This window comes from Amphiura filiformis, chromosome 2, assembly GCF_039555335.1.
Source record: "Amphiura filiformis chromosome 2, Afil_fr2py, whole genome shotgun sequence".
Classification (NCBI taxonomy): domain Eukaryota; kingdom Metazoa; phylum Echinodermata; class Ophiuroidea; order Amphilepidida; family Amphiuridae; genus Amphiura; species Amphiura filiformis.
This window is the reverse complement of record NC_092629.1, coordinates 78,309,351-78,322,886: the sequence shown is the minus strand read 5'-3', so window position 1 is coordinate 78,322,886 and position 13,536 is coordinate 78,309,351. Positions and strand designations below refer to the sequence as shown.

At 35.0% G+C, this 13,536-nt stretch overlaps 1 protein-coding gene and 1 long non-coding RNA gene across 2 annotated transcripts; both read right to left on the bottom strand.

The window, feature by feature from the left end:
- Positions 1–4,471: 4,471 nt before the first annotated feature.
- LOC140143550 (CHRNA7-FAM7A fusion protein-like) lies at positions 4,472–8,955 on the bottom strand. Its single transcript, XM_072165377.1, has 4 exons — positions 8,855–8,955; positions 7,901–8,128; positions 6,201–6,514; positions 4,472–5,016 (listed from the first exon to the last, which is right to left on the bottom strand). The coding sequence occupies exons 2-4, from the start codon at positions 8,020–8,022 to the stop codon at positions 4,472–4,474; spliced, it is 981 nt and encodes a 326-aa protein (XP_072021478.1). The 5' UTR covers positions 8,023–8,128; positions 8,855–8,955.
- Positions 8,956–10,039: 1,084 nt separating this feature from the next.
- On the bottom strand, positions 10,040–12,192 carry LOC140137205 (uncharacterized). The gene is made up of 3 exons (XR_011856809.1): positions 12,099–12,192; positions 10,583–10,725; positions 10,040–10,084 (listed from the first exon to the last, which is right to left on the bottom strand). It is a non-coding gene; the product is annotated as an uncharacterized lncRNA (long non-coding RNA).
- Between the last annotated feature and the right edge of the window lie 1,344 nt (positions 12,193–13,536).

Here is a 13,536-nt window from a genome sequence, read left to right as displayed (position 1 = left end):
TTATATCGGCTTTTCCTCCCAGCTACATACACTTTAAGAATATGTCATTAGATTTATAAAATTTACTTCGAGGACTGTTATATAAACACCTCAAAAGAAATAAGTCCCCCTCTGAACATGTCGTCATAACATCGTAAGGTTTCGTTTTGTACCAACAAAACTAACTTTGAAATAATTATATGACTGCTTACTAAGTGCTGTGTGAAAATGAGAGATTTCCATGACTTCAGGGCTGAATGAGCCTAAATTGAAGGCAAAAACTGCCCTTTTCAATAATAACATTTTTGGGTAAAAATTGTGGTAAAAATCAAATAAAAAGTACGTTTTTCAGCGTAAATATCTGAAGTCATGTTGAAATGTTTCACTTTATTAAATAATCCCATTTCAAGAATTATTCAGCATTGTAAGCTTTATATCTGTGCCACATTTGGCGTATTTCCTATAAAAGAATGTAAGATTTCTCCAATGTATTGCAGAGTACGGCTGGACGATGGTGATAAAGGATCGATGTGTTATGAAGCCTTTGCGTTGTAAATTAAACACATGCCGTTTTCGTCCATTTTCAGTAATATCAATGTCACGCCAAAACAAATCAAAATATTTCCATGAAAGTAACAGAATAAGTAGGAGACATTATGTGTTATTGTATTGCACTTATTAAAATTAGATACACTGTTGACTATATATTGTTCATATTTTGTTCAAACACAGTATAACTCATTCTTGGACACCCTGTACTAAATAACCCGCTAAAATAAGTACATCAAATACTATTTCAGTTCAAACATTACACGAAATTAAATACACGATCTACTCCCATTCAAGAAAATACAGTACTCATTTTTGAGTTAAACAATATTATAAAGTTCTGCAAAATGAAACATAACTCAATCGTCATTCATTCGGAGCCAAAATATGCATTTTGGCCATGTTTCTGACAATCGAGACACAAATACTTGGAACAAGTCTCAAAATCTTGAGTATAATTATGCCGAAATTGTGCTCTAATTATCACTTTCTTGTGTTTCGTCGTACTATCTATAATTAAATGAAATGAAACATGTCTTTTCAAAAAATAAAAATGCATAAAATGAAATTAGTCCTACTTGAATTCTTTGTGTTTGATTGTCACAGCATACAAAAAACACCCTAAAACGCATTATGATAATAGCTATGTTTCATTTGGCTAAACAGGATAATATTTATCCAAAAAAATTAGTGCTGTATTTTTCTGGAATAGGAAGTAATTAAGGGAACAAACTAAAATATAGACGACGTCCTATAAACGAACGTGCTTTCGTTCGGAGGCTGACCCATCTTCTTCGTTGAATGTAACTGTGAAATGTTTCTATACAATCTGACTTGTTGACCCCTCCTCACCACTAACAAATATGACTTTTATGTATGTATAACACTCTTATTTCAGAAGTTAAGATTGCGCTGTTTAAGAAAATCAGTTTACTGTTTTAAGCAATATCTGTTTAAAGGCACACATTATCTTTTAAACAATTTGGTTTAACAGGTTTAAACAGAAAAGTTTAAGATCCGTTTACTTTTCACAAGTTAAAGCCTTTAAGCAAGTGGGTTAGTTACGGAAAAATCCTACTGTCTGTTCAATTAGCTTAGATTCTTGAATTTTTAAGATATTTGAAAAAAAAAATTGCGGCCAAAGTCATCAAAGAAAAGTGTTAGCACAGCCTTAGACCTAACGTGATTTATACTTTTCAAATTCCCAAGTTCAATTAAAAACCCCATTTCTTTTCAATTTTGCCTCATTTTTGGCAGTTACTTGGGTCCACCGAAAGGGTTCGCGACCTTTTTACAAATCAAGTGGGACGGTCCATTCTCAAACTTAGGGCATAGACCCTATCCAATTTAGCAAAACAATCTGTCCACCAATCTGTCCTGCCATTTCAATTGTTATACCGTTCCGGTTATTGGATAGGTTCTATAGGTGATGATGGTCCACCGGTTTTTGTTACACGAAATTATATGGCGCGATTACGTTTTATGCATAACATTATTCATTACTTTTTTCCTAAACAATGACATTAAAATTATGGATTTCGTTCTTATTTCAACTGGTTTATAATGTAAATTGAGTTTTGTTTAATACCATCATTCCTTCCCAAGAATATCAGCATTCGCTTGACATTTTCAAATACAGTGACTTTACAAGAATTGTTTTCTGTAACCTGATTGTTTTAAATAATATTTTCTTGTACAAAAGTTCTTTTGTTTCCAAATGTCCTTCTCATAGTTTGTATTCAACAAACAAAACGAAATAACAAATTGAAAATAAATGTGTAGTTTTATAATAGGCCTATAGGCCTACACCTTCTCAGACCCATTCGCAAAATAAATAAATAAATAAATAAATAAATAAATAAATAAATAAATAAATAAATAAATAAATAAATAAATAAATAAATAAATAAATAAATAAATAAATACGCAAGGAATGTATTTATATAAGCTGGGCCTATTTTAGAAAACTTAGTTCATAAAAAATAACGTAATGTTTCAACAGTAGGGTTTCAACACAAATTATATAGGCATACTGACAAATATAGCTATTTTGCTGGACAATACTTCTTGATGCGGATGGTCGAATAAATACTATCTCAGCGCAATATGACATTGGTCCCCATTGCTCTAAATGGATTGATTCAAAAAAGTTTATGGTACCCGACGTTCTACGGCTTGTTATAAAAATATCGCGGGAAAAGACCAAAATTGAAAAGAAATGGGGTTTAAAATTGAACTTTAGAATTTGAAAAGTATAAATCACGTTAGGTCTAAGGCTGTGCTAACACTTTTCGTTGATGACTTTGACCACAATTTTTTATTTTTTCAAATATCTCAAAAATTCAAGAATCTAAGCTAATTGAACAGACAGTAGTTGTTTAAAGGGACATTTACAGATTTTGTGGGCATGGTCAACGGAATTTTTTTAGATTTTGATCTCATGATGTGGTGCAATCACCTTGAAATAACAAATGAAACTTGCAACAACATTTATTTTGACGAAACAGCATGATCTGTGAAAGTTATGGATTCCGCATCACTAGGCCTACTCAAAACTATATATGGTTGTGTGTGAATACCATATTTTTTTGCAAGCGTATTCTGATACAAGATAAAGTAAGTCTAAATATTTAATATGGCAAATGCCTGCAATCCAAAATAGTTTTCTTCATATTTAACTTTTTTTTCATTTAACTAGTTCGTACTATATATGGTCGGTCATCATACAATTTATTTTTTCAAACATTGAAACCTAAAAATATACCAGAACATGCTGAATGTATAACAGCAATGTGTGGTCCGCGATGTTCAGTATATGGCTACATACAGTATAGACAAGATATGCTTCGATATGGGATATACCGTATCGAGTGTGTGAATTAGGGTTGATGCATTGTACTTTAGCATTGTATCGTAATGCATGCGAGAGAGAAAGGTTTACTAGATTTTATTTATGTTTGCTCGGATACATAGCTCGGACACATAGCGGGTTGATCTGATAAAAAAGAAACGAAAACAAACCAAAATACTTTATGCATGAAATTGTATTTTTGAACGAATCTCACAGTTGACCAAGATCTGGTGACTTCAAATCTATCATGAATTATGTTTCAGCATAAGATAAAAGAAGAAAGAAAGTCCCAATCCTATTGACCCATTTATATATCTAAGCAATTATTGTATTGTATGGGGCGTATTTTAAACGATAAACGTTTAAAATCTTTAAACAATTGGCGGTTTAAAGTCTTAAACCTGCAATTGTTTAAAGCATTAAAGCACTTGTTGGGTTAAGGTTTAATCTATAATTGTTTAATATTTTAAACAGTGGCAAAGTTTAAGGCTTTTCCGGGATAGGTTTTACGACGGGAATTCATAACAATTAGTGGGTTTTAGCGGGTTCGAAGAGCTTTTCAGAGCCACCAAACCTTTAAATTTAGCAGATAGGCGAGGTCTGCTTGTTTCTGTAGACAAGGGCAGTCTTCAGTGAACGGCTCTTTTCAGAGCCACCAAAACATTTATATTAGCAGATAGGCGAGATCTGCTTGTTCCCTGTTGACAAGGGGCAGTCTTCAGTGAACGGCTCTTTTCAGAGTCATCAGTAGGCAAGGGGCGGTCTACATGTCTCATTCTTAATAGGTACTTTGTCCTGAAAAGGTCAGAGCTACTCCTGACGAAAGCTTGACAGTTCTAAACTTGTCCGACGGCGAACCAGCTAAAAACCCACTAATTGTTTAAGGCTTTTAACCAATTATTAGAAGAGCGGGCCACGTAAGCAGCGGGTGTTTAACATTGGTTAAGAATTTCTATATCGCGAAAATAAGAATGTAATGTATCACAATATCAATATCTAAAGTGCATTAACTCGATATCAAATGGCATTTAAATTTTAATATTTGTAACGTTCAAGTTCAAGTTCGAAATAATTTGAAGAATCAATTATTCATTATTGTGACCAATCTTCTTCAAGATCATTCAAAATTGTATTGTATTCCTGAACACTTCCATAGACAATAAGAACGCTGAGGTAGAGCGTACAAACAATAGTGAACAGACCGAACAAATATAAAAGCATTCGATCTATTATTATGGATACACGCCGCCACTGTAGATGTTCTGAAGATTCAACATTCTTTATATCGATATCTTTCTTGATATATTCTAATAATTCGACAACTTCATTTAAAGTATGTTGTTCATGGCCAACTGAATCGACAGGTTCTTTGCAGTCATCGATCTTCCGATTCTCCAGAGCACAATTTCCATCGCTGTGATCGTTATCAAGGTTGGGTTGTTTGGCGACATCTGCCATGTCGTCGACGCGATTTTGATTGGTATAGGCGGAAAGACACATTGTTTGAGGTGCTATTTCTAAAAAGAATCTTTTTACCCATTTTGGCATTGGCTGGGATAAACCACCCACATGCATGACAAACCCAGTTGAAATCACGGAACAGCATACCATGGCAATCATGCATATGAAATATGTGCCTGAAAAAGATATTTAGAAATAATGTATTTGATTAACAACCTAGAATGCAGGGGGCAGGTAAATGGCGAGTTACAAATGGACGAGTTAGATGAAAAGCGAGTTAGAATGGCGAGTAAGATAAGTCACCCCTGCAGAGATTAAAGAGTGACCCCTGCTGAGAATACGACAAGTCCCGCTGGCGAGTTAGAATTTTTCGGGCAAGTCCCGCAGGTGAGTTAAGGTCTTCACGGCAAGTCCCGCCGGCGAGTTGAGATTTTTACGACAAGTCCCGCCGGCGAGTTACGATTTATAATATTCTAAAATATCAAAATGCTGATATATCTTCTTCTCACCGGTGGGACTTGACGGCATTGCTTTAAATCGCTTGTTGGACTGGTGTTGTTGTTACTCGCTTGCAGGACTTAATGGTGTTGTCGTACTTCGCTTGCAGAACTTGGATGGTGTTGTCGTAACTCGCCGGTGGAACTTGTTGGTGTTGTCATAACTCGCCGATGGGACATGATGGTGTCGTCGTAACTCGCTTTTAGCTTACTTCGTGGGGGTACACCTTTGTTTTCCAATGGACATTTTATTGTGAAATGGCATTGTGCAAGGAATACATAAACAAAATTCCACATAGCCCCAGAATGAAAAGTATTTAATTATCTTTGTAATCACTCAAAAAGCATTTTGTGTGAATTTTACATCCGAACTGGAGGCTATTAAATTTTTACTAGCCTTTTTATTTTGTAAAGCCTGTGGGGGTGACGATTAGAAATGGACGGCAATGTTGCAAAACCCTCATTTTTGGCCATTTTAGACACTGAAATGCCCATAAAAAAGAATAGCCTCTAATTCAGATGTAAAATTCACACACAATGCTACCTGAGTGAGTACAAACATAATTAAATACATTTCATTCGAAAAAAAAAAAAAAAAAAAATGTTCTATACCTTAATGGTTATGGAACAAAGGTGGGTAATTGACAAAAAACCTAATCTCTGTGGGGGTAACTTGCCTTTTTAACTCGCTTTTCTTTAACTCGCCTTTTTTACCTCACCTAGTTACTGCTCCCTAGAATAAATAATATTGTTTCTCGTAATCAAAATAACAGAAAGTGTTAATGCGTAGACTTGAGAAAAACAGGAATTCAAGTTATAAGCTATATTTGGAACATTTGTTAAATTAAATGTGGTCAACGTACCAATTAAGGGTGAATCGTCGGAGCTAGGTGGCATATTCTCAGCAATTATTTGTTGAAACACGACCAAAGCCAACAAATTGGTTATAGATAGCGTCAATTTCTCTCCGCAATCAGGTGGCAGGTAGAATACCAGCAGCGACAAAGCAGAAAGAAAAAGACAAGGCAACACCATGTAGTTGATGTAAAATGCCGCGTGTCGTTTAAATATGAGTCGATAATGTATTTCCGGGTAGGGCTCAGGACAACATAGCCACTTCTTCACTATAAGCTTGGGTCGGACAACTATCATGTCCCATACACCGTTTGCCTCATACCTGTTGCAGTATAATGAAGAAATATGTTTTTATAGTCATTATAGTTTATTTCAAATTCATAAGATTATTACGTTTTTATGAAAACCTAGCCAAAAGTATTGCAAGATCGCTGAAAAAAAATCGGCAAATATTTATTACCGTATGACAATATTCTTTGCATGACATAAGTAAAATCCGGCTAATTAAGGGGATGGAAGGTATCACCCGTGGTAACATGCGCTTAATGCCGGTGTCTACAATAGCGAAAGGCGGAAATCCCTCTATAATACAATTGTACAGGCGCAATGGGTTAATATTTGCGGTAGCATTTTGTCTTGCTACATTAGTTCGACCAATGATATTTGGCATCCTTACACCTCCAATTATAAAACCAGAATACTTCCCACAAGGGGTCGAAGGTCATAATGGGGGCCAAAATGTATAATTTGTTCCATAATATTGTAACATACCTCAAATTGCTCATCTCATTGCAAGGAATATAAAAATTAATTGTCATATTGCATTAGGGTGCTTAGTTCAATCAAGAGTTTTAGAGTAAATTAGGTCAAATGTCAAAATTAATATCTCATGCATAGAGGCCAAATTTTCAAAATGCACCAGGAGACAGGTGCCTGGTGCCTTATGAAACAAAGGTCCTTGAAGGTGAGGAGGGCTGGGAAGGCTTAGAAGAAAGAAATTTCACCCTACAATAAGGCACCGGATGATCTTAAACATAGTCTTGTATGTTTATAACGTGTTAAAATGTCATTATGTCATTTATGACCTTATTGAATCTCAATCTTTTTGTTTTCGTCCAAGTACCACTTTGGTACTACCCTTTTTCGATACGCTACAGGAACCAATTAAAGCAGTTGGTGGCCATTCTAAAGGCATCTGGAAATCTGGTGAACTCTGTTCAAACCTATTTCCATTATTATGCTATTGTAAGCACTGGAATATGCACATGATGTCACCACAGGTGACACCTTCCATCCCGTTGATTATTCTGAGCTTGCTTATATCATGCAAAGAACATTGTCGTCTATTACATCCTTTCAAACTTATTTATTGCATTTCTAGATGCATACTGAATTATACGGCCGAGCGCACACAAGAATACTGTTTGGGCGCACTGTAGTTTAACTGTGGCAAATTTAGCTTGAAACATTTAAAACAACTAGTGATCTAAAGTTTTAAACATGCAGAATCATTTATTGTTTAAAAGGTTGTAAACAGTGGCAAAGTTTAAGGCTTTTAACCAATTATTAGAGGAGAGGACCAATTAACCAGCGCCCGTTTAAGATTGTTTAAGACTGGTTAAGGATTTATATATATATATATATCTCAAAAATAAGAGTGTTTCGTTTTAAGATCTGGATAGATTTTTAAAGATATAAAGTAACATACCAGTCCTGTGAAGCATCTGCGCTTCGTTCTGGTTCCAAGTTAATTTCAAACCCATGGTAAGCCCAGGAAGAAAATATCATGTCACACACTTGGGTGTCAAACGGAAACCACCGAACCTTCATTCTGCATGATGCCGTATATATAACCGGAGTGAACCAGATGATCGTACCGTCTGAATAGATCTGAGCTCTCGTGTCAGGTTTAAATCTCTCAAACCAAAGATCGGCACTGAAAAAAACAACAGATCCACATTTTTAATGTAAAAAATGTAACTTTTTTGAATTACAGTCGACAAAATTATTATCGAAGTAATGTCATTGAAACAAAGAACAACTATTAAAGCCATAATGAACGAAGATGTAAGTTGAAAATGTGTAAATCATTGCAAATATAGCAAATAATCGGGTTTGAAGAAATACTCCAAAACAACAACAACAACAACAAAACAAACAAAAAATCATATTTATGAAGATCGTACATTAGGGCGTTAAAGGAGGGTGGTCAGATCGACAGCCTCATTTTGTTTCCTCCATCAAAATATATTTCTCACCGACTCTGAGAAATAATAGTGATGGCAGATTAGTTTTTTGTGTGGGCCAAAATGTGTCTTAATTAAATATACACTTGTGGATTTCAAATGCACATTCTCGACTCTTTAAAAATAAATTAAAATGACAAAATGACACTTCACAGGTAGCTAGTGGGGCCAAGGTCATTAAGATTGGAGTATCTTTCTATAGTATAACCTTCCTTTAGTTTTAATTAACACAACTGTGGCCCATTTTAGTGTTAAAGTGATACAGTTTTGAGCGCATTGACAATTTTTTTTGCGCATTTTTGTCATTATGGGAGCGAGTCAGTGAGAAAAAAAGAGGGCCTTGGAAATTTTGCCATGTACGCCACTGTATGTTATACGTTCGGACCACCCTCCTCTGATGACCATGTTGTGCTCACTTATCAAATAAAGTTATATCTGGTATCCATATTGACGTAACTGGAATATGGAGAACTTCGATTCCGTTGTATTCTTCACGACTCCATGTCAGAAACTCATCTTTCCAAGTCTTAAATTAAAACAAAAAGGAGGAATTGGTAATACAATATTTTTTGGATCTCTTTCCAACCGATAGGGGTCACTCCCATTGTGGTCTGTACACCATCCGCGATAACAAAAACGCGTAAAAAGGGTAGTTTTTCTTGGGTTTGCACAATATGCGCGTTTAGGGTGTCAAAAACATGAAAAATTGGGGAAAAAAGGAGCAAAATTGCAATTGCTAAATACGCGGAAATAAAATTTGCAAACATTCCCGTGTTACCTGTTTATGGTATCGTTTTAGCCAAGGGTTAAATCCTGATCATCTGATCATCCTGATCATCCAAGGGTTAAATCCTGATCATCTGATCATCCTGATCATCCTGATCATCTGATGACCATGTTGTGCTCACTTATCAAATAAAGTTATATCTGGTATCCATATTGACGTAACTGGAATATGGAGAACTTCGATTCCGTTGTATTCTTCACGACTCCATGTCAGAAACTCATCTTTCCAAGTCTTAAATTAAAACAAAAAGGAGGAATTGGTAATACAATATTTTTTGGATCTCTTTCCAACCGATAGGGGTCACTCCCATTGTGGTCTGTACACCATCCGCGATAACAAAAACGCGTAAAAAGGTTAGTTTTTCTTGGGTTTGCACAATATGCGCGTTTAGGGTGTCAAAAACATGAAAAATTGGGGAAAAAAGGAGCAAAATTGCAATTGCTAAATACGCGGAAATAAAATTTGCAAACATTCCCGTGTTACCTGTTTATGGTATCGTTTTAGCCAAGGGTTAAATCCTTGTTTAGGGTGCTTTTCAAAAGTTAATTATCGCGAATGGTGTACAGACCACAATGGGAGTGACCCCGGGCTTTCCAACCTTATTACACTTGGTGTACAAATATAAATGCAACCGTGCACCCCTCCCGTTGAAATTGAAAGTATGACACCTTTGCAATAACATATATTAAATATATATTTTTCCATTTTTTAACTTTAAAAGAATCGTTCAATGGGATTTGTTCTATACCGTAGTTTTTATCATTATTAAACATGACAAAGCTCATTATTATTGTTTCTATTATAATAAACTTACCGCTTTTAAAAATGTCCCTACTGTCATGATTTGTCCTCGCGTATCCTATAAATAAGCCACCAACATTGTACGATAATAATTGCCTGATCCGTTTTTATTCTCCTCCTCCACATTCTTCTTCTTCTTCTTCTTCTTCTTCTTCTTCTTCTTCTTCTTCTTCTTCTTCTTCTTCTTCTTCTTCTTCTTCTTCTTCTTCTTCTTCTTCTTCTTCTTCTTCTTCTTCTTCTTCTTCTTCTTCTTCTTCTTCTTCTTCTTCTTCTTCTTCTTCTTCTTCTTCTTCTTCTTCTTCTTCTTCTTCTTCTTCTTCTTCTTCTTCTTCTTCTTCTTCTTCTTCTTCTTCTTCTTCTTCTTCTTCTTCTTCTTCTTCTTCTTCTTCTTCTTCTTCTTCTTCTTCTTCTTCTTCTTCTTCTTCTTCTTCTTCTTCTTCTTCTTCTTCTTCTTCTTCTTCTTCTTCTTCTTCTTCTTCTTCTTCTTCCTCTTCCTCCTCTTCCTAAAAGAAAGAGATAATTGTACTGATTATTATTTTAAGGTATTTCACGTTACCAAAGCCAGAAGGCTCCTAAATCCTACTCGATATGTTACATTTGTTGTTGTCCTTGGGTTAATCACAGGTCTTACACCTTTCACGTAGTGCTTGAAGAGATCTTGATGTAGGTCCATCGTTGTCTTATTACGGTCGCAATATGCTATATTGAAAAAATAAAATAAAACGATTTCATTCAATTGAATACCAGATTTAAATTTTTAAAACCACCCACCCCGCTATAAGAACAGGGTAACATAACATGGCACAACAGGCTTATACACCGCTAATAAGCTTGGGCGAATCATGAAAATACGACGAGGAACTATTTGTTTGTGTAGCATCTGAAAATGCTGCTTGCTTTAAAGTCATTGATATCGACAAAGTTATATAGCAAAATCATTTTGGGGTTTGATGCTTCAAAATGGTATATTTGTTGAAATATATTTAGATTATATATTTTAGTTGAAATAGTCGGCAAAATTCATCCGCGCGGCATAGGTTTACAGTAAATATGCGCCCAATCTAGTTGCAACTTTCAACTTCGAAGGCACACTACTAATCTAAAGTATTTACGGTACAGTGCGTTAAAGGACGAAAAGTCTCAGGTCAACATATGCGGAGTCTTTGATAATTTGGAATCTAGTTAATATCATCTAGTTTCATCTGGCATTGTTGACGTTTGACTGTGAGAGTTCTGAATATGAAACAAATCCGCCATTTTTTGTCATTAAAAACTGTGTAATAGACAATTAGTGGTATTGAACCAAAGTGTGAGTCTAAAAAGTGTAATAGGATCAAGAAGCCATCATTATCTTGGCACTATGTTTAACTTTTTTTTTTGCTTTGAAACTTTATATAAATGGTATGTAGGGTTTTTTTATGATAAATTTTACTACGATACACAATTTTAATTTCCCTGCAAGAGGCTACTTTATAATTTAAAATGATTTGGAATAATTACCATAATTTCTTAACCTCATTGGCGCTGAAGTTTCCCACAGTGTTATTTCCCTTTTTTTAAGAGGAAGAAACATTAGTTGTTCTTATTTTTACATTTATCTTTACTTTAAAGCTGTTTATTCTCTATAAAGTAAAATTAACTGATTGAAGAAACATACAAATTGGTAGGCGGCTTGTTCAAATGTTGAAGGTGATGCATAACAATTGAAGTGGGGTAAATTACAAAATATCCAGTTGGACATAAAAAGCATCAGATCTGGTGCCTTTACTGTGCATTGTGTGCTATCATCTAAAATACACGGTGCTTTTCAAACAAACATATTATATGGGTATCGCTGTAAAAAGACTCATACAAATAAAAGATAAATGCGATTCTCTTCACTGTTTTTAACACAAAGTGGCAGTTGAGTGTAAAATATTTAGAAACTTTCAACAATGGAAAAAATAAATTTGGTTCTAACGTAAATATCTTTTTTTGCCATGTTGCTACTTTTTTGACTCATCCTGTATGTTATTTGTTCTCAAACACGATTTTGCACATTCCTTTATAAATTGACATTATTTCTGTCTTACCATTCTGACGAAGTTGCAACAGTATAAATAGGAATGCTATAACGTTTTTATTTGTAGCTATGCTCCCCATAGTCCTTTTTCACATGTGCGTTTTGTAATATCTTCAAATACATTTCTCTTTAGTACTGAAAGAAAGCAAAAGAAAACAAACAATCGAAAATATTGAATTATAATAGCCGATATAGAGTAAGCATGTGCTACAAAAAAAGAACAGTGTAACCCAGCCAATGAGTTCTAATTAAAACTTTAACAGATAACTCAGAGATTGCCCGCACACGGGAATCGAACCTGCGACCTTCAACTTTGCAGACGCTTAAATCATAACCAAGATAAGACCCCTGGGATAAGACGAACGGTGTAAACAACACATGCACAATACTAGCCGCAAAAGACACTGAAACAGGATATCAAATAATGATGCCTAGTCGGCACTGTAGTATCTACATTTTCAAAGCAGGAAATACAATCGTATTGTGGTCAGAAGTATTATACACCAAACAATTATGACATTATCGCACAGTATTACATTATACAAGAATAAACTTTAAAAACATATGTTCTAATGTTAGAAGAGAAATCATGCAAATACTATATGCGTGTCTGGTTTTGCCTTCAAGTCTGTTTCATCCACTACAGGAAAAGAAGGGTGAGAAATGATTTCGCTATTATGGTTCTCTCCTAAAGTAAAGTGAATCATTATGGACTGAGCATGGCAGAAGATTTTACTTACCCTCAACAGTAGGATGGTGGTGATTGACACTGCAGTATGGTCATTCTGTCTCCTGCGGTACATCATCCTAATTTACTGTTAATCCACTATCCGGGAATGCGCATGTTACCCTGATATATACGGCAACATTCTGTTACATACGCTGGCAGTTATACGATTCACCCATTTGGATTACGACGTATAGCCGTAAATTGCTCGTTTGATTATTTTTCTTAGATGTCAACTATCGAACCATGGAATATCACGAGTACTAAATTATTGATTTCTATGAAAACTGTAAAAATAATTTGCTAATAGTATGGTCTTAAATAAACTGTCACCTTGATGTCACTAACAATATTTCAAACAATGAAGTCAGCCAAGGCAAACATTATTAAAAAGAAAATTAGAATCGTCATTGAAATGAAAATGAAGCAAATCGACCGTTCCTTTTGTCCTTCAGTTTCATCCTCTTTCACATAGAAATGAAAAATTCGAGGTGGCAGGCGAATGCTTGAAAGAACTGGCCTTTTCGGTAAATCCCATAATTTCTTGCATTAGACACCAGATGTCGTCATTTGACGTCACGCCGACTTGCAAGTGTTAAAAGTTAAGAACTCGTGAAAGTAAGACAACATGTAATTTGAAATGAACAATGGAAACCAGTCATTTCACTACCTGAAGAGATTTAATCAAAAATTGAATTCCCTCCTGAGGTTAGTATCTGTC

Bases quoted from the DNA above. Each gene is read 5' to 3' on its own strand.
- LOC140143550 (XM_072165377.1), bottom strand. From the start codon at position 8,022: ATGAAGGTTCGGTGGTTTCCGTTTGACACCCAAGTGTGTGACATGATA. The intron at 6,515-7,900 runs GTATGTTACTTT...ATACTGCAACAG, and splicing joins GCAGATGCTTCACAGGACTG to GTATGAGGCAAACGGTGTAT. The intron at 5,017-6,200 runs GTACGTTGACCA...TATCTTTTTCAG, and splicing joins CGACGATTCACCCTTAATTG to GCACATATTTCATATGCATG.